At 37.1% G+C, this 25450-nt stretch overlaps 1 protein-coding gene across 2 annotated transcripts in view; it reads right to left on the reverse strand.

Moving 5' to 3' along the window:
• LOC149300848 (dynein axonemal heavy chain 11-like) overlaps positions 1-25450 on the reverse strand; it is a 106702-nt gene that overhangs the window by 3651 nt on the left and 77601 nt on the right. The window contains exons 59-79 of one of the 2 annotated variants that reach the window (XM_089484938.1): positions 23444-23587; positions 22971-23153; positions 22642-22743; positions 21656-21790; positions 19707-19880; positions 18523-18758; positions 16281-16403; positions 11291-11495; positions 10924-11088; positions 10276-10416; positions 9521-9691; positions 9229-9351; positions 8407-8600; positions 7263-7411; positions 5790-5917; positions 5421-5648; positions 4320-4511; positions 2279-2398; positions 1363-1605; positions 808-990; positions 264-379 (exon numbers count right to left, since the gene is read on the reverse strand). In XM_089484938.1, coding sequence (XP_089341064.1) covers positions 264-379; positions 808-990; positions 1363-1605; positions 2279-2398; positions 4320-4511; positions 5421-5648; positions 5790-5917; positions 7263-7411; positions 8407-8600; positions 9229-9351; positions 9521-9691; positions 10276-10416; positions 10924-11088; positions 11291-11495; positions 16281-16403; positions 18523-18758; positions 19707-19880; positions 21656-21790; positions 22642-22743; positions 22971-23153; positions 23444-23587 — 3455 coding nt within the window. Of the gene's footprint in view, positions 1-263; positions 380-807; positions 991-1362; positions 1606-2278; positions 2399-4319; positions 4512-5420; positions 5649-5789; positions 5918-7262; positions 7412-8406; positions 8601-9228; positions 9352-9520; positions 9692-10275; positions 10417-10923; positions 11089-11290; positions 11496-16280; positions 16404-18522; positions 18759-19706; positions 19881-21655; positions 21791-22641; positions 22744-22970; positions 23154-23443; positions 23588-25450 lie in introns of those variants that run through there. The other variant, XM_089484939.1, reaches the window with a different exon arrangement.

Consider the following 25450-nt stretch of genomic DNA (forward strand, 5'->3'; position numbering starts at 1 on the left):
AAAAGGTGTTTTTTGGTATGAGCTCCACATTAATAGTTCATTGGGTGAGGCAAATATAGTCTACCCCTTAAGGTATTTACTTGGTCTGGAAGTCTAGCCACGTTTTTTATATGGCAAAAATTAATGTCATTGCTGCCGTTTAGTGGACTGGATTTGAGACATATATAATGTGTCCCAGTTTAAGAGGGTTGATTGTTTACAGGTTACTTCTATTAGGTCAAACATAGTGTTACACTGTCAAGTAAGACCCAAAAATGGTTTACCATTGCCCCAGTCCATATGTCGATGGATAGGCTAATTTTGTCCATGATTTCGGAACGGTATCATAGTAGAGAGCCAGCTGCAATGCTTCCATATCAGAAGAAAATGTGAGCTCACCCTAGGGTTACAAGATAAAGCCAGTAAGTAAATGCATCAATTACAAAAGCATAACATTGCAGTTGCCCCTAGGCTGGTCCAACTGTGCTTTGAGAAGACTTTTGGACTGGCCCGGGAGACAGGAGTGCAGCGGGGGTCATGTAATGTGATGTTACGTGTGCCTACTGCAAAAGAGAGGCTGACAAAAAAAATAAAGCTGCCGGTGGGGGGGGGGGGGGGTAAGGGGAGGGTGTGTGTATGTATGTTAGAGTGAGAATGTATGTACAAGTGTGTGAGCATGAGTGTACATGTACAAGTGTTAGAACATTAATGTTTGTTTTGGTACAAACATGTATGTGTGTAGGGGAGAGAGTTTGTGGGGGGCACTTGGCTTTACCTTCCCCCGGACCATAAGGTGCCAGCCCTCCCCTGGCAATAACCGAACTTTACCTTCAAGCCCAAATCCAGTTCCTTTAGTGAACGTCTTATCTCTCGCATTAGAATATTCATCCTTTCGCATTCTTGGAAACAAACAAGAATATATGGACTTCTTTCGGTTGTTTTCTGCATTATTTCAGCTAAATTAAATTCTTCTGGAAGCTTTTCCAATATATCATCAAGAATAGTTTTCACCTTACAAAGAAGATTGAGACGGTTATTGTTTGAAAGTCCTAGATACATAACATGAAATACTATGCTTAGAAAACATTGCTTTTGGAAAATTACACGAGTGACCAAGTAACCCAAAATAAAATTCCCCCAATGTAGAAGCTTTGACCTGTATTTTCCCCACATATCAACCCACTTAATAAGAGTTTTTTTGTGAATGTATGTGACCGCAGCAGCCCCAAGATTTGAATGACGAGGCCCCAGTCTATCTGGTAACACACTTTTTCCATTTTGCCCAACGTTTACCTATGTCCTTCATCGATAGGATATATTTGGTCCTAACCAAACTAAACTAGGCATGAATACTGCACGCTACATAAGGAAATAAGGGGTTACCTTTTCTTCTACCGACATTCCCGATCCTTCTCCAAGAAATGTATCTTTGGGCTGCATTTCTAGAATGGTTTTGAAGAGGTTATCTGATGTTACTGTTAAAAATTCGATCTCTGCATTAGGATGGAGCCCGTACAGTACCGGATTTTCTGCAGGGAGCATTTCATCAATGTAGTCGTGATAACCAATGTAATCCAGGTTAGGAGGAGCAGGGAACCCAGGAGCCAGTGCTAGATCCCCTTCAAGCTTTTTGAAATAAAGAGTGCGAAGTATTGCATGACTTCAGCAGGATGATTTGTAGAGTGTTTATATTTAGGGAATGATACTGTACAAAATCATCTCTTATATCACACCAAAAGATTCTGCAGTGCAATGGGTTATACAGACAATAACAAATAAAAACAGAGACTATTAACATTTATCACCGATTCACCAAAATGACCATATCTACAGATTATTGTGATAAGAATGATGTATATTTTAACGATTTCAAAATTAAATGGGAACGCAGTATGAATCTTATTTGCTAACAGTATGTGCAGTTAAATGTTCAGTTGGCACTTTAAATAATTGGATAGAAATCACAACACAACGCCCTGCGTGCTGAACTATATGGGTGAGCATGACCGCATAACAGAGGCCGAGCAAGACGTGGGTCTGGGTCCTCATATGAACACTTCAAAGTTTAAATAGCTGGGATATGACGCAATATCCCCACCACTTACACTACACAACCTCTAGATCCGTGTTGTCGGTCTTGGAGAACAGTTACTCAATACCGGAGTCTGGAAAGTATTTTGTGTGTTTGGTGACCCACAACCTTTCATAATGTTTAACTAATGGAGTGATAGAAAATGCTTTATCTCACCATAACTCACTCATCTGAAAGGGAAGTCAACATCTCCATTTTAATTCTTACCATGGCTGAGCTCATAAGTTCTTCCAAATAAGTACGACATAGCCTTCTGTCCCAGTCGTCTGTTATGTGTCCACCATACATAATCTCACCAAAGAGGTAACGCAGGTCTTCCCATGGAACCTGCCATAGAAACTGATGTAGTCAGCCTAAGACTAGGCAATTATTCAAGAACAAAAGACCAACACATAAACCAGTGCAGTTACATTCTATATTTTGCCATGATGTTAGGTTTCAGGAAAAGATAGGAATTAATATTTATCCAAATGCTTGTGCTTCAAGGTCGTCTTTGCAAATGTTGTGACTAAGGTTGCCACATGTTTTATTCAGGGATTGCCTCTCCACTCAATAGATTTTTGCTGTTTTCTGAGATGAGAGCGCTGGGTTCTGGAACGTTGATTGGGATGTCTGCCTCGAAATTACAAAATAATATGTAACTGGTGCTCGGTGTTCTGCATATGCTTTGGACAGCAATGGATCACAAGGTAATGTTACTTAGCGATGCTGTTTGCCCTTTATGGTTTCCAATGAATGCAGCGCAATGTGATTTAGGTGCCACTCCAGAGTCAAGCCCAGATCCCTTTAACTCTGGGATACCTTCGCTTATTCACCCATCCCCGGCCACAATCACTAGGATAAAGCTGTCACACCTGAGATAAAACCAAATAGGAATCCAGTACTGAAAACCATCAACCACTTGTGTTATTTTTATATCATGGTTAAAATGAGGTTCACATCTGCCTCAAACCTTTCCCGGGATTATGTCTAGAAAAGGTTTGGGCACTTAGCAGTAGTAGGCATGATCTTGGATTCCGGAGAGTAGGTAAAACAGCTTAGGATATGGAGCTGTCCTTTGCGAGTGAATTTAATGCAGTGGTTTCTCAAAGTCACCTTGTTAATTTAATTAAGTACAAGTATTGCTTAAACTTGTTGCATCTTTCCAATAAAATCACTCATCTAACCTTAATTTCAACTCAGGTAGGATATCGCTGAGAATGTCACAACAAGCTGGCGTCCTTAATACATAATAATGACAAACGCGAGAAACTCAACATTATTTATGTATGTGACGTGCTGTAAATTGCTTCCATCATCAAAACTAATTGTAGTGATTATTAATGCCGCGTTAAGAACTGTCAGCTCTGCTGTATGTAATTACATTTTTGCAAATGCTTCATTACCTGCCTAATGAATAAGAGATATGTGTACATGTTAACCACTGCTTTTGTCAATATTATAAAGGATGTCTTAAATGGTTGGTGTTTCGTTGGCTGGTCTGACTATAATAACATTTAGTCAGTGAGGGGGGAGTCCACTAAAAGATTTAGTTTTTAGGTTAATATATCATGTGTTATCGCCTACTGTACACCGGAGACTGGCAGAACATCTGTTTCAAACTACAGGGGTTATTTAAAAGGTGTCACAGGTTCCACGTCCCAGATAAAATATGCAAAACCGTGTTTATGGAAATGTTTAAATTATCTTGCAACGACATTTTCTAGAACGCGACAGTCATGCCAAAAAATACATTTACGAACAAAAAGAGGATAATCAAACCATATAAATCGGAGCCTTTCATTTATAAATATTTGTCGGGTTTTTGTGTCCAAAAATATGACGCAACTAACTGCCATTGAAAAAAGGTCGCTATTTCCATTTCTACCTATTATGCCGCTAGTGCAATTGTAGGCATTATACCACGCATCATGTGGTTTATTTTATTACTTACACGATGGTCTGTCATAACAGAAGTCACTTTGATTACTATTATTTATTGATTTATATGGCAACATTATATTCTGCAGCTAACAATCTGCACATATCATATGTGTGTGCGAAACCAAAGCCATCCTGAAATCCTGCTTTATAGCCAAAAAACAAGCTCATACAGGTGTGATGGTCAGGTATCCACATGCTTTTGATCATACAGTGTATGTGTCCTGCTCTAGAACAGATGGATACAGTATACACAGTACAGAGGAACAGTAGTTCTTTAGTTTTAAGTGTATTTTTTATTTTGTCTCATTTCTTGTATTTCCCTTACCTTGGTATTTGATTCCAAATAGTTATAAAGAACATTGACACATATCGTCAGATCTCCTGCGTTAAAAGGGTAGACTCTGTTCCAGCCTTGAGGACCAAATTTAAGTCTACCAGCAACACACGCATGAAAGTAGCATAGTGAAAAGAGGATACTTTTAAATTCGTGTTCTCTGGCACACATTTCAAGGGTATCCTAGGAATCAAAAAGACAATTCTGTTTTATTTTTTCAAAATTCTAAAAAAATGCAAATATTTCTGCATTAAGCTTTATTGATATGAAACAGACTTGTGCATTCGTATTCGGACAAACATGAAAACGAACAAGGGTGCATTTTCGGAATACTGAAGAAACAAACATGGCGGCGGCGGCGGCAAAACATACACGAAGACACACAACGCAAAGAATCTACGTCTTCGTCTATCTCCATGGGCCCTTCCCCATCTAGTCCAGCTTATCTACGCAGCATCTCAGGGGTTAACGGGAGCGGAAATCCGTAGGTTCGCGCGAGCAGTTAAAGGTCCATACAAGCGACTCTATTGGTCACCTGCTGGGGCCTCCATTGGCATCAACCAATTGGATGATGCTAGAGGAGGCCCCTGCAGGAGGCCAATAGAGTCGCTTGCATGGACCTTTAACTCCTGACAGCGGAACTTGGTCCATACGAGCGACTCTAATGGCCGCTTATATGGACCTTTAACTCCTGGAGGGGGGGCCCCGACCGAGTTTCGGCACCAGGATTTTAAAAGTCTGTATGAGCGACTCTATTGGTTGCCAGCAGGGGGCTCGTCTGCCATCAACTAATGAAGAGCAGGTGCACTTCATTGGTTGATGGCAGAGGACCAAACACAGGAATAGCCGAATATTCGTGGGATACGAAGATTTGGACGGCGCCCAAGTCTAATATAAACGCTTATACTTTTCCTATCACTATGATGCCTTGATGGCAAGCCTACAACAGAAGGCATTTCTTTTCAACTACACAACAGGCCGAAGACTTTACTCTCTAGTCATACCTCTGTTTCTTCAAATGTTAGAATTTTGCAGTATTGACAGAGGCCATTATTACTAGAAAATCAATAGACATGTAGGGTGTCCTTTTACCTGGTCAAAATTATAGAGTGCTCCATGCAGGTTTGCTAACATTCCAGTTGGTGGTTCATTGGTAATTTTGATGGAATTTTCAAGTATTCCCTGTGGGATAATGTGCTCTTCTGGAGTCGATGCCGGTTCAGCGCTAATGAATACCCTATAATCCTCATGGCATCCATTACTACACTGATCAAGGAGTTTCTCCAATGTAGGCAACCACTTGGCGACTAAATGGATATTCTGCAAAATAAAATGACAAACATAAACCTTGTTTGGACAGTTATGGGACCTTAATTCTAATGACACATATTCATTGTAAGAGCTGTGAAATTATTAGATTAATGTTTGGTAATGATCCATAAGAACTTGTATAGCACTTACTTGGAGAATCACCCAGTGTCCTTGTTGTGCAGCTTCATCTATCGATTCTTCTGCTACCTTTTCTTGACCTTGACCCAATGATATGTTATGAAATTTGCCCGAATCAATAGTGAAGCCAAGTTTCTTACCTGAAAACACACACATTTTCCCTTCTAAAAATTGAAAAACAGAGCTTTGTGGGGTTGATCATTTTGTTTATATTAGTCTGCATTAATCACATAATTGTATCTTTTATTTCAGTTATAAATCTGAGTATTTTTCTTTCTAAATATTTCATATAAAAGGCATATTCATCTTCAGTTTTCATGGAGACGTAAAATAAATAATCATGTACATACCGTATTTGCTCGATTATAAGACGACCCTGATTATAAGACAACCCCCCAAAATCTAAATATTAATTTAGGAAAAAAACAAAAAGCCTGAATATAAGACTATCCTATAGGAAAAAAGTTTTACTAGTAAATATTAATTCATGTAAACAATTTTTTCATATTTAATAAAAGCTATGATTGAGAAAAAAATATATTTTTTTATTTCCTTTTATTTGCCAACCTGCCCCCCCAGTTATGCACATCTGCCCCCAGGGTTGCCACTCTGCCCCAGAAATGCCTTATACCCACTATTTGCCAGTCCCCATGATGTGCCTTTTCACCCTCTATATGCCACTCTGCCTCCAGAAATGTCTTATACCCTCCTATATGCCACTCTGCCCCATGATATGCCTTTTAACCCCCTATATGCCAGAGTGGCATATAGGGGGTTAAAAGGCATATCATGGGGCAGAGTGGCATATAGGGGGTGAAAAGGCATTTCTGGAGGTATATATATATATATAACTGCTAACAGCAATCACACTCCTATCAAGCCAAGGCAGCCAGTACATGCTGGAACCTGGGGATGATAGGAGTGTGAGTACAGCCTCCCTATGCCATGTTACCACCACCACCCACCTTACAAATCCATGCTATCACACACTTGCTCAAAAACCCTCCCCCACCCCCTTACCCCAGCTGTGCGAGCAACTTCTCTGGCCCCGCCCCCAGAAGAAGGAGGGGGGAGGCAGAGTTATGTGACACTCTTCTATCTTCCTGTTCTCCTGCCGCTGGTAGAAGAGAAGCTGCTCGCGACCAAAGCACCAGTAAGCAGCCTGGCCCCAGCAGAGGTCTGATTAGAAGACGACCTCGATTATAAGACGAGGGGTATTTTTCAGAGCATTTGCTCTGAAAAAAACCTCGTCTTATAATCGAGCAAATACGGTAATTTTACACGATTCTTAAGATGTTTTCAGTGTTTTTATTACTACGAAAGCTGTAATTATATTTAATGTCCGTCACATACTCCTAGTGACTGCCCCCTATTGGCTCAGTTTAGGAATATGCCAATATTATCGTTGTAAAACACTGAAAATCAAGGCTGTTGAGAAATGTAGTACATTGGTTTCAGTGCTTGTTATGTTGACATAACTATTACCCAATGACTCCACATCTTTTAGTGGGTTTACACCAGGAGACAGGATGAAAAACACAGGGGTGGAAGGGCTGGTTTCTTCATAGGATTTTGCCAGGTCTGGTCGTGTACTCTCTACGTACTTTGATCCAAGTTTTTCTTCCACAAAGTTTCTGTTGAGTAATAATATTGTAAACGATAAACTAAAGCAGGACGTTCTTTAGTCATTTGTACAGGATGTGAGCAATTAAGTTCTTATACCACTAATCACCATGGGTCTATGGTCATTCATTCAACACTGGACTATACAATGATATGGTCTGTACTTGCTCTTTGAAGAGCTTATTTCCGATGTTTGAAGAAACAATGAATCATCTAGCACCTTCTATTCTCTTGGGGCTATGACCCATTACCTTGGGGCTATTGTTTTCCATTTTCATTAATTAATTAAGTATAGAATACGTATGTACAAAGTGATATTGGGAAGCTAGACCATGGTGTTTAACTTTGTATTCTATAATTTGAAACATCACAAATTATGCTACTATACATATTGTTTTTTAATTCAAAGACATATTAAGGTAACAACTAATGTCAACAAAGTATAAGTGACATGCGGAATACTCATACAGTTGTAAATATACAACTGTATATAAACAAATTATATAATTATTTTTTATTTATCTGGAACATTAAGTATGTGGATCTTTTTGGTTCTCCATCAATGGGCTTGCTATAGTAGATAGGTTGATGTACCAGTTATGTTTATTGTTGGTATGTTTCTGAGATCATGGTGGGGTTTCCTCAAGGCTTAAATCTCAACTCATTTCTCTTTCTTTGTGAATAAATCCATGACAATTTATGGCACACTTCACATTGTTGCAAACCAGATGCTATTGACCACACTTGCCATTAATCTAAACCAGTGTGTATGGCCAAGATTACCCGGGGAAGCCTCTCTCCCGCTGCAAAACCTTAATGTGTGAACATCACTGTTCGAAATAATTTGGAGGCTGAATCAGTCTGGGACATTATATTTAATAAAATGGAAAGGAAAAATGAAAGCTGATATTTTTAGCAATTTGAAATCCAAAAAAGGCGAGACTGAACTGTTTTATAATAGATTTAAATAAATTATAAAAAAAAAAAAAGATGAATGAGTACAAACCGTATTGCGTAACTCATTCTGTCGGGACGTAGCGCTCTCAGCATAATAAGTTTTTGTAAAGATGTTTTATTTTTCCAGTCCTGTGGAAATTTTTCTTTCTCTGGGGTTTCCGATTCAACCAACTTTTTCCAACGTTTGGCAGATCCTTCAATATCCCTGTCTAGCCCTCTGAATTCATCCATTGTCGAAATCATCTGTAATGAAAAATGACAGAACTTTACACAAAAAGGAAAACTTATACACTAAGATACCAAAGTATTCTATGTCTGGATTTGTTGCTATGGAATACGAGACAATTAAGTATTTTATTAATGGAGAAGCTTTCATGGTTTTATATTGTCACATGAATGTACAAACCCTAAAACCTTAACACTTGGAAATATTTAACATAAGCTCAACCTTGGCCAGAGTGCTTGTTCAATTCACTATTTGTGGACCAAACCTTGATGTTCCTTGGCTAACCTTTCAATGATCCAACTAAAAAGTTTCTGAAACCATGCTGGTGAGTCTCTTATGATCTTTGCTAAATCCACCATGATGCAGCCCCAGGGCCTATGGGACCCTGACTGAGTTAGCTCTCAAGCTGACCTGAGCTATTCTTTTGTGAATACCCAAAAAGGATACTTGAGAAATGTGACAACTCAGATCCACCCTAATAAACTGGTGTTCAGATGAAATATGTATTGTATATTTAATTTAAACTGTTGATTGTGAAGTTCACAAGCATAATCACCAAGTATATGCACTGGATGTTTAATAATTAGATGGTTCAATGATACATCCAACGTTACTTTATATGTCTCAAAATCAGACTTATTATACCTTAATGGCGCTCCAAGACTGAACAGTCAAAAAGTCAACAGGACTTCTGTACGTATTCTCAACAGGAAACCGAAGAAGAAAATCCAGTTCCAATAAGTCAATATCTTTACATTTTAGAAGAATCTTATCAAGAAAGCATATGAAAAATCACAATTATAAAAGTGTTTCATTTGATACAATACGCATTCTTTACTACATTCCATATTCACATTGGCCAGCAGAGCAAAACTACAATGTCCCCTGTAGCCAGGTCCACCTTAACGCAAAATAGTATACGATCACAATTCCTTACCTGAAATGCAACCTGGGAAATAAATGTCAGCTTGTCCTTTTCAAAAAGTCCTTGACTGACATATAGAAAAGTAGCGTATGTGATACATTCCGTGAGTTTGACAACTCTCTCGGTGACATCTTCTGACTGTTCTGCACGTATTATGGCTTTATGGAAAACCATATTGAAAGCCTATGAAGAAGGGGGTACAACTATATTGTCAAAAAGCTCTAATGAAGAACAATATTTTGTCCATTTTTTTATTTTTTCTTTAGAACACAGGGTAAGAATGATTTAAGGGGAAGGGATATTAGAAGCATAATTTTTTCTAATATAAAAGATTTTCACCAAAAAAGGCCAAAAATCAATATATATAGAAAGGGGCAAGGCCTTGCTTTGTATATTTCTAAGCATGCACAAACACCTAATCATAGGTATCCAGAATATACATTGATGCGTATTTAGAAATGATGCCTATAAGATAAAATTATGCACATCTCAAACGTTCATTGGGATCAAGTATTACAGAGATAGTCCTCCAAATGGGGTTGTGAAAGTGGCATAATGTGATGCTTTTCATATAATTCATCTAAATTCAGCTCCCACGCTTTCCAAATACTGATACTTTTAGTATTTTACGATTACCCCCCTGCTATTTAACTATTTGAAAAACGGCAGGATTGATATGTGCTGAACATCGTTTCTGCGCGATTGTTTGTAAAATAAGTTACATATTTTGTGCTTCCATTGAATCTATTAAGGAAGGGCATAGTTACCTTTAGTGAGAAGTGATAAATAGGATTGATTTTACGAAGATCGCTCATAACGAAATAAAGAAGAGCCGCTCTGGCTGCAGCAGGTCTGTAATGCTCCCTGGCTTCATTAATTTTTATTTCAGTCTCCTTTGCTTCAACCACCTGTGTAATGATGAAATGTAACTGAGCGACTGGGAAATTGGCAAATATATAGCTGTATAAGAACTGTAGCAGTATGTCGTCCAGCGTTGAAGCAGTCAGTACATAGTGGAATCCGAGCCTGGCCTTACTCCAAAATATTCTACGGTATCCACTATCCAGCAATAGTGAGCCCTAATTCTAATAAAGATACTTAAGTGTTAAAGTACTTTTTTCTTTATGGTTGCACCTTTAAATAATTGTTCTGAAAGGATTCTTTTTGATAAACATCAAATGGCAGTTTTCTAGAGTAATGTAGAAATGTTTATTTTCTTGCTCAAACACATCATTAGACCACAGCACAAAGTAAGCATATTTGAGAGATCATATACATTTAAAAGTGATTCACCTTAAATTATTTATTAGGCTGTAAGTTGTTTAATTATATTCTAAGCACACGAGACAGATAATAGAGAGAAATATCAGAAGCTTAGCAGTTAGCACCCTATACCGACGCTAATAAATACTTACCTTATGCTCTATTTCGGCGGCTGTGCTTTTAGTAGACTCCAGTTTCTCCACTAGCTCCATGTCTCCTAGGAAATTGCCCTCGGCCACTGACAGGCGTATCAGGAGCTCATCTTCCAGACGCTTCAGCTCTATTTTAAAGTCGTTCTGTTGCTTTGTTATCATTGACTAGCACAAGAAGAAAACACAAAATTATGACTAAGGGCTCCACTTTTTGCAGCACAGATCTTAATCACAGCTCCAACGTGACCACCTCAAAATGTATTGAAGCACGGGCCAAAAAGGATGTGTTTGCCATTCCCTTTCACATACACACACTAACCGTTCATTGGCATTCCTTATCCATTTAATAAAGACAACAACCATCTACCTTAAGACTCTCCAGGTCAGGTCTCTCTACACTGACCACATCGGCCAGAAGCTGATCTTCAAGCCCATCCGTAGTGACGGTGAAGTTAATAAGTGTGGTCTGAGCCTGTAGTTCAGGTTTATAGTGTGGATTTGCAAGCTTTGTGTGAATGATGAGACGGAAATTCTTGTTGTAATCACACTCCTTGTCCCCAATCTTTATATACCTACAAAGATATACAATTAAAAACACTGAAAATCAATTATAGTTCATATTAAAATACATTACTAATATTACTTGTATTTCACAACGGTTCATTTCTTATTTCTTGCTTTTTGCATTTGTCTTTTTCACTATTGCTTTATACTAAGCTGCATTTTTTATTGAAGTAATGGGAGCAGTGAAAAGCTTCTACTTATTATTTTACAAATATTGGATTTGCTCGAAAAAAACTCCAAACTTTGGATCTTAATTAAAGAAAAAAAGAAAAGGTCTGAGTATAAGACTTGGGAAAAAAAAATTTCATGCCACTCATACGCACACTTCCACTCTGCCACACACTCATACTGTATGTATACTTGCACTCTGACACTCACTCATACACACGTTTATCTAGGTAAAGGGTGGCACGTGTAGGGGGTAATAAAGTGTTTTTTTTAACCCCTTAAGGACAATGGGTGGTCCCTAAACCCATTGAAAGAAATGCATTTTGAGCCCGTACATGTGCGGGCTTTGTCATTAAGGGGTTAAGGACAGAAATCTTTAGAGAGCATTGTGTTTTTTTTAGCCTTAACCCTTTGTTTACTGTTTAAAATGCAATAAAGGATGTGGACATGAAAAACATGGTTTAATTGTTTTTATTATCTCTCATCTCTCTCTCTCTCTCTCTCTCTCTCTCTCAGTAAGAGTGTGTCAGTAAGAGAGAGGGAGAATTTTAACTCAGTGTTCACAGAACACTGAATTGCCAGTTATTGCATGTAATCGCTGTGATTGATTTTCATACTGATCATGACAATGGTTGATCCTGGTCTGCCTAACTCTTAAGGCAAACAGCATTAACCCACCCCATCATTTGTATATCCAATGGGGAAGCTCTTGCCTTCGGTTTCTATGTGTAATAGACGTTCTTACGTGCTTATAACGTGGACATATTAGCGTTTGTCTAGGGCACATGATTATTACAATATTTGTAAACTATACAGTAAAGCTTTCAAGAGTTTTCCTCTCTTTCTCAGGTCTGAAGCAATACTTGGGGAAGAGAGGGAAATTCTTGAAAGCTTGCCTTTTAAGTATTATGTTAGTTCAATAACAAAGGTATCATTGCATATTGCAATACTCTGGTATTTAGGCATTATATATATATATATATATATATATATATATGTGACCGTGTGAACCCCAGGGAGATGATTAGCATGGCATCTGAGTACAGCTGCTATGCAGATTATACATATGGGTCCCTGGGGTGGAGCAATTGGAGAGCAGGGTGGGCCAATGCTCCATTCCCCCATTCTGTGGAAACTCCATGCCGGGTTTTCCAGGAGGCAAGAAATCTGCAGGATCCGGTCCGGGATTTCTATGAGGCCGGCGTCAGGCACAGGTGCTGGGCATTAAAAACCCCTGGAGCCTGATACTCAGAGAGACTGTTGGGGGAAGAGGAAGTTCCCTGTGCTCCCAGGGCAAGGAGAGGCCCTGAACAAGACAATCCCTGAGCCAAGTGAGGCATCACCTGCCTGGACATTTTGTGTGCTGTCTGGGGGAGGTTTTCCAGAGCCTGGCGTAGCTGGGTCTGGTTGGGAGGTTGAGATAGGGGGTGATTAGGCTGGTCAGTGTGGACCAGCATAGTTCAGTTAGACAGGGCTCCAATTGGGAGCTAGGTTTTGTTTTTATGATTTGGTTTTTGGGTGTGAGCAATTAAAAATAAAGCACTGTTTTGTTCCAAACTGGTGTTCCTGACTCTGATTGCCCTAGAGGACTGTGCTTAAGACCCCTAACTGTGATGTTTATGGCCCTCGTGCTGCAGGGTTTGTCACAATATATATATATATATATATATATATAGTTTTTTCAGTGGCATGACTTTTTAGTGTCCCTCCAGTTTGTGGTATCTTATGTGCCCCCCTTATGTATTGATCCTAGATTCACCACTGTATGTATAATCCATGAAAGACAAATACAGTGATATTACATTCAGTTTTACACCATAGGAGTTATTTAAATCATTATAATCACAGATGAGCGATATCTAATATATGACATTGTTGTTCTGTAGTTGTTAGAAAAACATCTTTAAAGTAGCATTAATTAGGAAGGGTAAAGATAACACTGGAATGACTTATTATCATTGGTCATTGTGGGCCAATGTGATACCAGTAGTAAATAAACAGACATCGTCTCCTAAAGCGTTATGCTCTTAATGAATAAAGAGTGATCATTGATATAGAGGATAAAAGGTCGCTATAAACTCAGCACACAAATCTTTAACTGACTGGCGTTTCCACATTATAACTTTTTAATATTATTAAAGCCTCATCCTAGTGCCTCTATACAGCTTTCCTACGACAAATATAATGTGGCAGGCTAAACCTTCCCCCTTGCTCACGCTGGGACCCTAACGAATCGGACATGTTTTTGTGCCAGTGGAACGAACAGGGTGCTGATTGGTTCCGGCCTCAATAACACTGTCCCTTAAACATATTATTAAAGAAAAGTGAATGCAATGTATTAGAGTGTAAGCTTGTGAGCAGGGGCTCAGTTTGTCAGTCCTTATTTTGTCATACTACTGTACGAAGTGCTGCATAAATTGTTGGCGCTATATAAATAATTAAAAAAATAATAATAAAAAAAATAAAAATGGAAATTCACTTTGGGAGGGATACAATCTGATAAATATTTCCAGATTTACTTTCTACTGTCAACTACTATCATAAGACATTATTTAATTTTAAATTAGTAGTGTCTAGTGCCCAGTAGATTTAATTATTTGTAATTACCTAGTTGTTGCCAGTGTGTGGCCATTTTATGACAGTAGCTTCTACAGTGTGGGTCAGGTTCAACTGTATATCTTTTCAACACAGAATTAATGTACTATTGATAGAACCATTACTGGAACCAAATTAAAGTCTGAGCTGATGGATTGGCCCACGGGGTGCTGTCAGACATGAAAGGAGTAATTAGTATTCATTACTTCATACTCCACAACATTCCAATTATTAATGAACTTCAACCGTTGGACTTCACCAAATATATCACAACCATCTATTTAGCTATTATTTCAAAGGACAAATTTAAACCTTGCCAAGTCATTAAAAAAAACATCAAAAAGTGGGATACTGTATAATAGATATTACTAGGAGTTAGGTTAGTGCAAAATCCATTGAAAGAAATGCATACAGTAAATGTACTTCATCTCAATATCATCTAAACTAGTATGATCTACAAGTAGAGAGAGACCAAGCAAAAAAACAGCAAAACAAATGTTTTATATATATATATATATATATATATATATATATATATATATATATACATACACCAAGGGGCTTATATTTGTCATAATAGTAATTTTTTATAGTTTTCCTGTTTAGTAGTTATACTAGTTATACTAGTTACCAATACAAAATTAATAATAATTAACAATAATTAAATGCCTTGATGCTTTTCAACTATTCTATGCAAACAGCTTTAGGTAACATATTACCAAATGTAATAAAATCAGAAATAAGGTATACACATAACCTACCTATAAACAACTAAATATATATGACGAATAAAGCACTGATAAAATGCAAGATCGTAGGCTTTTCAACTGTATTTTAATTCCATAATGTCTACACTTAGGGTCATCCCCTGTTTATCGCCCATGTGACTGGCGGCTAACTCTTTAAATGGTCTTTGCCCAAAGAACGATGTTTCCGGCTGACAAGGAGCGATACCGCCCATGCGTGTACTGCACATTCCCATGATTTTCTCAAGACTTGAAGATGTTGATTTTGTACTTTTGGAGTCTAAAGTCATACTATGAAGAGGCTAGAATATTAAAGAAAACCAAGCCGGATGTAACCCTTAATATGCACTTCAGCTGCCCTTGGCACGTCTGCGAGCTGCACATGTTTTATTATAGGCTGCAGAATAATTATAACAGCAGAATCTAAGGCTTTTTTGCTTTTTTCAATGATTTCATGCTTGGATGAGCACTCTGTAATTCATTCTTGTATAAGAAAGCTATTAGATGAACATCATAAGCAAACTTTATTTACTAGAGTCATCCAGAGAAGAAGCTGCAACAAAAGTGAATTGTTTTAACATTCTTTAACAAATATAGATTTTAACATTTCCTAGTGGATTTAACTCATATCTTTTATATGTGGCCATTTTATAACAGAGGTAAAATATTAGTAGCTAATATCGGGATGGTGTCTTATGACAACAGCCAGATATGATGGTTATCTTTTGTTCGTATATTGAGAAAAAGAGAGAAAAGAAAAGCAGCCGACACTGTGTCAACTGTTTGGACATCATAAAGGTTCTTCATACAAGTTACAAACTGAAAAAAGTAGTCCTGCCTCAAGTTTTAGAACAAGAAATTATGAACTTTTTGCAAACTCTATTTTTTCCCCACAAACTCTGATTTAAAAAGTTTTTCTTCTTGGGGGGGGCAGCTGTCTATAATCCCTGTTCACTTCATCTAATTGGGGTGAATCAGTAGGCAAAAGAGCTTTGGTAAGATGCTGGTAAATATAAATCTATTTAGGTTTTGGTGTCTTTTCTAAGAATATTTTTTATTAGACTATTAACAAAAATTGTTATCCTGTGAGAATTTGCATTTATCCTTATTTTACACTGAATTCTCTTCTGTAATCTAGCTTTGGCACTTACCCTGACGGCTTTTTGCCATGATTAGAATTCTAGATATTTAAAATGTAATTTGATACTAGATACTATGGATTAATAACATGATATGATGATGATAACACATTTGCAAAACAATTCTGTAAGACATTTCACTTACCGGCCCCTTTTAATAGTGTTTCTTCCAAGGAGAGGGTCAAGTACTGGATCAACTGTTTCATCCAGATTTTCAATTAAGATGGTGTCGCCTGATGCCAAAGCCGATTCAATGGTTTTCAGATAACTAAGTGAAATGAACCAAAAGAAAGAAACAATATATAACATGGATCAGTGATTTATTATTATGTCACCTGTATACAGTAAAGTTTATATACAATCACAAATGAAAGGAAAAATACCCATACTAAATAGAAAAGCTTGTATATAGATATTTTTGAGGAAATGTCTGCATTATGTTAGAGATAAACAAAGTAGAGAAGTTCGTTATTTCTTATTTATTTATTTCTCTACAACGAATAAAGCCAAAATGATTGAATTCCACATTCTAAATGAAATATCTATTTCCACGACGTCAATACTTTAATCTAATAGAGTGTTTTCCAAAAAGTTTCTCCCTCACTTTCGTCTGTGTGTTGAAATAATATAAACCGGTTTTCAGCTAGTAAATTATGTTACAAACACCTCAGTAGTCCAGAAGGGTAAATTTATCTTGCAGGCCTAACTGGTGATTACCACCTGGACCAATTCTTCATTTCATATATAAAAAAAAAAATGCGGATATTGACTGGATACTAATACATTTCTCTTATTTTGACTTACAATAAACATTAATCAAAGTATTTGCTACTTGCATACAGTATTAGTGTTTTTCTTAGAAATGGTATATATAATAATAATATATATATATAGTGCATTCAGAGTCGTACGAATTGGAAATTTACAGAATTTTGGTAAATTCAGGAATTGGAGGATCAGGGAGAGGACTTCAACTGCAGCATGGCCATATTGCCCTGAGCTCAAATTAGGGCAAAATGATGGCACTTTCGGTGATGTCACCGGAAGTGCCGCCATTTTGGTGGCAGTTCCCGCTGGGTTACGTCTGCAGAGATGCGGATGAAGATAGAAAATTGAAGATAGTAGAAGAGATTGGCAGAAAGTGGAAGTGGTAGGGAAACAAGGTAGTGGGCACCGGGCATCTTATTTCATTCCCAAATTAAAATTGCCCCTGAATTGAATGGACAAAGAACAGAATTCGTTGGCAAAAAACGTATGGGCAAAAAAATGAACCAAAATTTTGTCCGAATCAGTTTTGGCCCATTTGCCCATGTCTAACATACAAATATATATATATATATATATATATATATATATATAGAGAGAGAGAGAGAGAGATAGAGAGAGAGAGAGAGAGAGAGAGAAAGAGAGAGAGAGCGAGAGAGTTGTGCAAAAGTTTTAGGCAGGTTTGAAATAATGCCGTGAAGTAAGGATGCTTTCGAAAATAGTTAGTAGTTGATTTTTAATTTTTGTAAAAATGCAAAGTGATCAAATAGAAGAAAAATCTAAATCACACCCAACTATATGCCTACAAAATCCCTGACCTTTGTGTAAATGTACCTAGACAAATTGCTGCTGTTTTGAAGGAAAGGGTGGTCACACAAAATATGGATTTGATTTAGCGTTGCCTTCTGTTCACTCTGCATTTTGTTAAATGATAAAAATAAACTATTAACATGTCTGTTTTCAAGTGCATTCTTACTTTACAGAATTGTTTCACACCTGCCTAAAATATTTGCACAGTACTGTATATATCACATAGTTACTTGTATACTAGCAAATATAAGTATTGTACCGTTATTGTCAGTATCCTGTCATTAAAATGTTTCTTTGTAGCGTTTTTCTATAACTATGTCTTAATAAAGTGATATATAGAACACATATGCCATTAAACATGCAGAGTATAAAAGAACATCTCGTCTAACCGACACTAGATATAGGACCTCCATTTGTCACAAGAAATTAGAAGAAAAGATTCAGCGCATAAACAAATAAAGCTAAATAATTTAACTCAAAAATTAAGAAAATAAAATATCAGGGTTAGGAGAGGATAACACATAAAGGGGATCACAAGGTTTATAATAATATTTAGTATATGTTGGTTATTGTTTAAATAGTGTTTGTTGGTTTTGGAATGTTCTCTTTGGCTCTTATATTTACTGTTTTATTTCCCTTCGATAATTCTGTGATAAATTATGAAAGAAACAGCCCTCTACTGTTTTAAATACAAGCCAACACAGATATGAGAAGTGCATATGACTACGCTGAGGCAAAAAATGTGTTTTCATTTGCAAATACTGTATATAATTCATCAAATGATTGAAAATTTTATATTTTTATATACTTACCCTTTGTGACCTAAATTTATAACTTTTAAGTCAACATTATATTTATTCTTAATCCATTTAATGCCTTGTTGCTGTGGGTCTATCATAAGAGGCCATCGCTCACAGTTCATTAAGATAGCGGCATTTTCAGTTGACATTCTGTCTCCAGGCAAGCCTTCATTATTCCATGCAGCGACTGTCGCGTCATCAGTCAGCATGGCGATTGGGTCAAGATCCTCACTTACTGGAATGACAACCTAAAGACAAAAAAACTAGCTATTGCATTGAAATAGAAAAAAAAATGCAGAGAAATTAAAAAAGTAAGCCTCTGTATTTTTCAATATGTTAGCAACTATGTAGTCAACCAAATCCTCAGTGCAGGAATGGGATACCATGGATGCTCTACGTTTACCACAAGCAAGAGTGAGCTAGAATTTGAGCCCTTGGGTATTTGAGATTTTGCTGCATCACTGAGACCAAAGTAACCCAAATAAACAACCATAATCCGAGCTCAGAAAACAAGAAGACGGTAAGAGGGGAAAGGAAAGTGATGGCGAAAGCATGGATAGTAACTTACCAACAGAATTGTTGCATACTCAATATTATAGTAGATTGAAATAAGCTACTATGTACATCAGAATAGGTGAACACTAGTAAATCAATGTGATGCAGAATATATTTGCACCTAGAACATTTTGACGCTAAAGTAAAGGATGGAAAAAGACACATATAGGTCAGTGATCACGACTGCCTCTCCCCTCCAGGCACATATCTTACTGCTCCCAGCAAGAACAGGCATCCAAGGGCCGCCTGGAACTCTTGGTCCATTGACCATGAATGTTTTGCCACTGGGTTATATTTAATTATGGTATATTAACATGGCATCACCTACCTTTGCTAAATTATAAGCTTCAGTTACCTTACTATATCACTTGAATGTAACTGTGAGACTGACTTGGCATCATCAAGCAGCTTAAATGTACTAAGGTACACCTGCTATTGATTTGGCTACCTCCACATCAAATATTTACAGCCTGATTTTTATTATTAAGCACCAACAAGCATTCAGGTTTAATGTTACATTACTAAGCTCTATTGAAACTCTGGATGACGTTTTGAGGGTTATAATGTCACTTTCCTTAATGTATACTGTATATTTATGTATAAAACACCAATTTCCTGTTAAATTAAGACTTGGATGTTACCTTTTGAGATTTTAGGAATGGGATCCACATGTGTTCCATCAGCTCCCGTCGATAATGCTTTGAGAAGGATCCAACATAAGACACAAAAGCAGCTGTCAGCAGCACATCTCCGCATAGTGTCTTCTCCTGAGCTTCAAAAGTCTTAATTGATTCACTCCAGCGTATGTTTTCTGACTAAAACAATTAAAAACATAAAAATCATTCATAGCACACGTGGCTGGATAACATTTAAGCTAAAGCCTTAGTTATCATATGGGTTTACTAAGTAGCTGCCTAAGGCTCCAAGCTACAGAGGAGGCACAAACTGGGTAGTGCAAATGGGAATCGATCCAAATGTAGGCACACGTGAAAAAGGGAGAAATACACCTGAAATGCGTAAATACTGTATTTTAGGTGGACCTATGCATGACATGATGCACCTTCAGGCATTTCAGGTCATTGACCATGATGTTAGGACTATGCGATTGCATCTAAAATAGTTTTGATTTTCTAACATATAGATGTACTTTTAAAACCATATATTTATGATCAATATGTTGCCACTTTAAGTTATCACCTGCAGTGCAGAAAACTTTGTTCATTTAGAAGAAAAATAAGCACTTGATTTCTCCATTCTGTTTATACCTCTTGTGAATTAGTCATAAATAGCAATGGAAATCTTTTCTTTAATCTCCAAGAGAACTTTAAAAGTTGAAGATTTTCTAAACATGGAATGATCATCTATTTAAATCTTCAATAATTCCGCTATACCATCGACGTATCATAAATCACAAGTGACATTGGCTAACAAGAGTTTAAGAGTTAGAACATGCAGTCTAATACATTTCTAGACAGTTAAAAATCACTATAATTTTATTCTAATGCATTATAGATTGCTTGTAATGTCTTCTTGGCTGGGATGACCTATTTCTAATTTTTAACAGCTGCTCAGCTTGGGAGTTAGTTAATGATTAAATATAAACTGCTTGATTTATTATTCTGATGTTTCAGCTTCCAGGTCAATTCCATATGGTAGAACCCCTAAAAATAATTATTTTTTCTGTTTTGTTCTCCAAATAACATTGAAATACATATATCTGTGAAATTAAAATTAAAACGAAGGCAACAACATTTATTTTCTCACTGTTTATAATCAAATGTTTATATTATTATTGCTATCATTTACTAATATTTTCTGATGGTTCTTAAAGCAATAAGCTAGCAGATAAACAGCATTTTTGATTGGTACTTTTGATATCTTGATGGAGGGTCTTGCCATATAGGAACCACCAATATATACTGTGGGTATGAATGAGTTATAATACATTTCTGGTAAACTTCTCTTTCCTAATAACATTGGGTCTTCACGAAACGGAAAATAAAGGTAAAGTATATGTTTTTACTAATACTACCGTCACTTAAAAATTGCTTGTCAAAAATATTTGGGTTTTAAAGCAATTTTAGTTTTTAGATGGTATAATGTGTTAAGAAAGCCGCACACCAGTACTGTGTACATGTTTTAGGTATGTTATCATATTCCAATGAACTATAGACAACCCTGGCTATTTATCATACCATCTATGGTAAAGAATAGAATCTCTTGTTCTTGATTACCCAGCCATTGACACTCTGACTAATAAAAGCCTTTGGAGGAACGCATGTAACTGGACAAGTGGGACTTCATTAGCATTGTCATAAACCGTCTGCTCAGTGAGGTGTTTGAGCAGGAAAAGTCAGCCTATAGGACCCCTATAGTAACATTCTACTGCAAAGTCATAAATGTTTAACTAGAACTTGCAAAGTTGGGACTCTTTCATTGTCCCAACAGACTGCATTGGGCATTGCACTGAAACCCCACTAGAATGTGGATTAAGCACTGACGAAAGGATAAGAGAAGATAAATATGTTGTCTTGCCAAGTCGCAAGTATAATCTTAGTGTGGCTCTAGCATACTGCCAGAAAATACTTACTTCTAGTCCTTTTACAAGTCTGTTGGCCAACTGAATAGTTTTGTTAGTTCGATTTACTTCTTCCTGACAACGAACTTTTTCAGCTGTTGCCTTTTCAAAGGAGACGGTAAGTCTTTTCAGATTCTTATCTAGCTCCTACAAAAAAAAATACTCTGTGTTTGGTTTTGGTAAAATGTATAAATGTACCTAGATTCTCATAAATCCATGTAGTTAATATTATTATTTTTCTATGTTGTTCTATATAATCTGATGGAACTACGCATGTGCAATACAAACATGCATGGGATAGGGATAACATTGTTCTGAACATAAGACAAGACCAAGGGCCAAATAATGTTTGAGGGGTTTACAGCAGAAAACAAATGGGCAGACTAAATGGGCTGAATGGTTCATAATATGATTATTATTAACCTTTAGTTTTTAAGCAGTAATAAATTTAGAAGCATTGGACAATTTACATCAAATCTATTTCTTTATCCATAATACATCATTATTAAGTGGAAACGCACCACAATGTACTTCATGATACATTCCGGGATGGAAAACCATCTCTGCGGACTCTACAATAAATGATACGAATGTCTAATGGGGGACTTTAATACAACACCTAAAGAGTGAAATGATATATACCCTATTCTGTGCTTTTAATGATATTCTTGAGTTACTTCATAAATTAAGATGTGCAGTCTATTCATTCATTAAAGCGAACATACTACAGCCTTCATTTTCATCTTCTATGTCTTATGTGGGGTTCATACTCTTACTGTCTATTGTATATTACAAAATTGGGGGTGCATGGATTATTGCACATGTGTGGTCTCATAGTTATTAATATTCTTAACATGTAACAAGTCATACGGGAAACAAATACGTTTCTGCACACACTATGGACAATTATTTACCACTTTCATTTACCAAATGTAAAAGTCTCCTTCAGTACAAATAAATTGAAATTATTTGTGGTACAAATACCAATATAAACTCACATGAAGCTTCTTTCTGATCGCTTCCAGCTTTTCGGTAGCTCCACCGAGATCCTCATTGGCCTGAGCTAGTGCTCTGCGTTTAGGCTCCACGTCACAATATACCTAAAAGTAAACATATAGGAATATGAAGCATTATTATTATTACGATGTTTTATTTATTAAGCACCAGCAAATTACGCAGCATGTAAAACTTAAATGGGGCAGTTAACACAAATAACAAATACACTTTAATACATACAGACGCAACAGGAGTTGAGAACACTGCCCGTGAGCTTGTGATCTAGCATTATGGTACTTTTATACAAACATATTAAACATAGTAAAATTACCTCATAAAACCTAACAATGTTGATGACCCATGCTGAGAGACCAGCTGCAGCAAATGATTTTGTGCGAATAAGATCTGGATTAAACTTTGGATCTTTCAAGTACTGCTCCTTTACCACTTTCAAGCTGTTTTCGTGGATGTGTTCCTTGTCGTAATTTATTAGCGCTTGCAAAAAGTCATCAACCTTCAAAAGAAAAAATATGATAAAATGAAACACTAAATCATTATTAATCCATATTTTATTGTTTCTGTATGTCGTCCAGCATCTTCTGCTCAACTTTAATTGTGTTTCCAATCACAGAAACCATCTTGTTCTTTGTATCTTTGTCTACTGCCATGTAATAGTTTCAGTAAGGACTGTTAGAGCCGTTTGGTCACCAGTATTAGTGGCTTTATATAACAGAATCGTTATGATACACTGTATATATTGTATGTATTATGATATTTGAAGAGTGTTATTACTTAGATGATTACCTTTCCCATGAACACTTTGGCAGCTTTCCAGCTTCTGTCCTTAGGAACCCTGCCCTTGGGTGCCAGCAACACCATTACGGCAGCTGTAACGTTGGTGACTGCAAGTGGTGGATTTGGAAACGTTTTTAGCTCTGTGAGATTCATCTTCATGGGGAAAAAAAGAAAAAATAATTTTATAACTACAATCAATGTCTTGGGTAACATCTTTTCTAGATATTCTCTTTAGATGAGATCAGTGGTCAGTTTGTTGAATAATGTTGTCATATTTTGAGTAATATTTCTAAAGGGTACTTCTGGATAAAGGTAAAGCACACTGGTCATCCATAACATTATGACCACCTGCCTAATATTGTGTAGGTCCCCCTATTTCCTGCCTAACAACCCTGACCCGTCAATGCATGGACTCCAGTGGACCTCTGAATGTGTGCTGTAGTATCTGGCACCAAGACGTTCGCAGCAGATCCCATTGTAGGGCACAGCATGGGCACCCTGACTGGTCTGCGGCTATGCGGCCCTATACGCAACAAACTGCGATGCACTGTGTGTTCTGACACCTTTCCATCAGAACTAGCATTAACTTTTTTAAGCAATTTGAGCTACAGTAGCTCATCTGTTGAATTTGACCACATGGGCAACCTTAGTCCCCCATGTGCATAAATGAGCCTTGGCCGCCCATGACCCTGTTGCCGGTTCACCAATTTTCTTTCCTTGGACCACTTTTTGATAGCTACTGACCTCTGGAGAGTGGGAACACCCCACAAGAGCTGCAGTTTTGGAGATGCTCTGACCCAGTTGTCTAGCCACCACAATTTGGCCCTTGTCGAAGTTGCTCCAATCCTTACGCTTGCCCATTTTTCCTGCTTCTAACACATAAACTTTGAGGACAAAATGTTCACTTGCTCCTAATATATCCCACCCACTGGCAGGTGCCATGATAACAAGATTATCAGTGCTATTCCCTTCACCTGTCAGTGGTCATAATGTAATGGCCGATTAGTGTATGTGTAAGTGTTTGTGTGTGAGCATGTATGTGTAAATGGTGTGAGATAGAGTGTGTTAGCATGAGTATGTAAGTATACGTGTTTGTTTTCATTTTTTCTGCTTCTTACAACTTTGAGGATGAAATGTTCACTTGCTGCCTACAGGAGTGATGGCTGCAATTATTGAATAGTATCAGTATAGTTGTTTTGTTTACACAAAACATGTTTTTGTATTCGCTAACTAAAAACCTCTACTTTTTATCTCAAGGTTTAAAAGTGGTAAACTGTGGTTTACATTTTTTTACTAACAAATTATTTACCTTAAATTGACTGTTCTCCCTCAAATCATGCTCATGCATCAAGCCTCTGCGATGCAGGAGGGGTCATTGTCTTAGAGTGGCCCCCTAAGGCCTTTTAGTGCAGAAGGGGGTCCTTTGAAATTTACACTAATTTACTGTTAATGATGTTCTAAATTACTGATCAGACCTAAGGTATCCTATTTTAAGAAATATTGCATTTATTTGCTTGTTAATATTTAGATCCAAAACAAGATATAATGAGAAAGTGCCCCTCAACAGCTGGGGGGGGTAGCACTAGTGTGAGAATTATCACACCACTTTTATTTTTTCTTTCTATAGAATCAGAAAACAAAATGTGTTACAAAAATGTCAACCTTGCGATATATGTTGGACACCGCTCTTTATGTTGGCCTTTAAAACAGTAGTCTGGATTTTGCCAGTAAAATACAGCATTGCTGTTGCCAAGCGTGGGGGATCGGAAATACAAAGCTATGAATGATGGCTCCCCGAGGAGATGAAGAATAGGAAGTTCTTTGGTTGAGAAGATAAAATTGAATACTTGGGAAAACATCAGTTAGATATCTTTTCATCTCATACATTATCTTGTCGGTTTAAGCTTTGTTAAACTCCAATCCCTACTGAGATGCAGACCGTGTCGTTTACTGCTAAACATGTAAAGCGTTATGTGGAGAGACAGTCACTACAAAGAGATACTATTTAGCAGTTGT

The sequence above is a fragment of the Sceloporus occidentalis genome, unplaced genomic scaffold, assembly GCF_023333645.1.
Source record: "Sceloporus occidentalis isolate IW3139 unplaced genomic scaffold, rSceOcc1.0.p SCAF_23, whole genome shotgun sequence".
In the NCBI taxonomy this organism is placed as follows: Eukaryota; Metazoa; Chordata; class Lepidosauria; order Squamata; family Phrynosomatidae; genus Sceloporus; species Sceloporus occidentalis.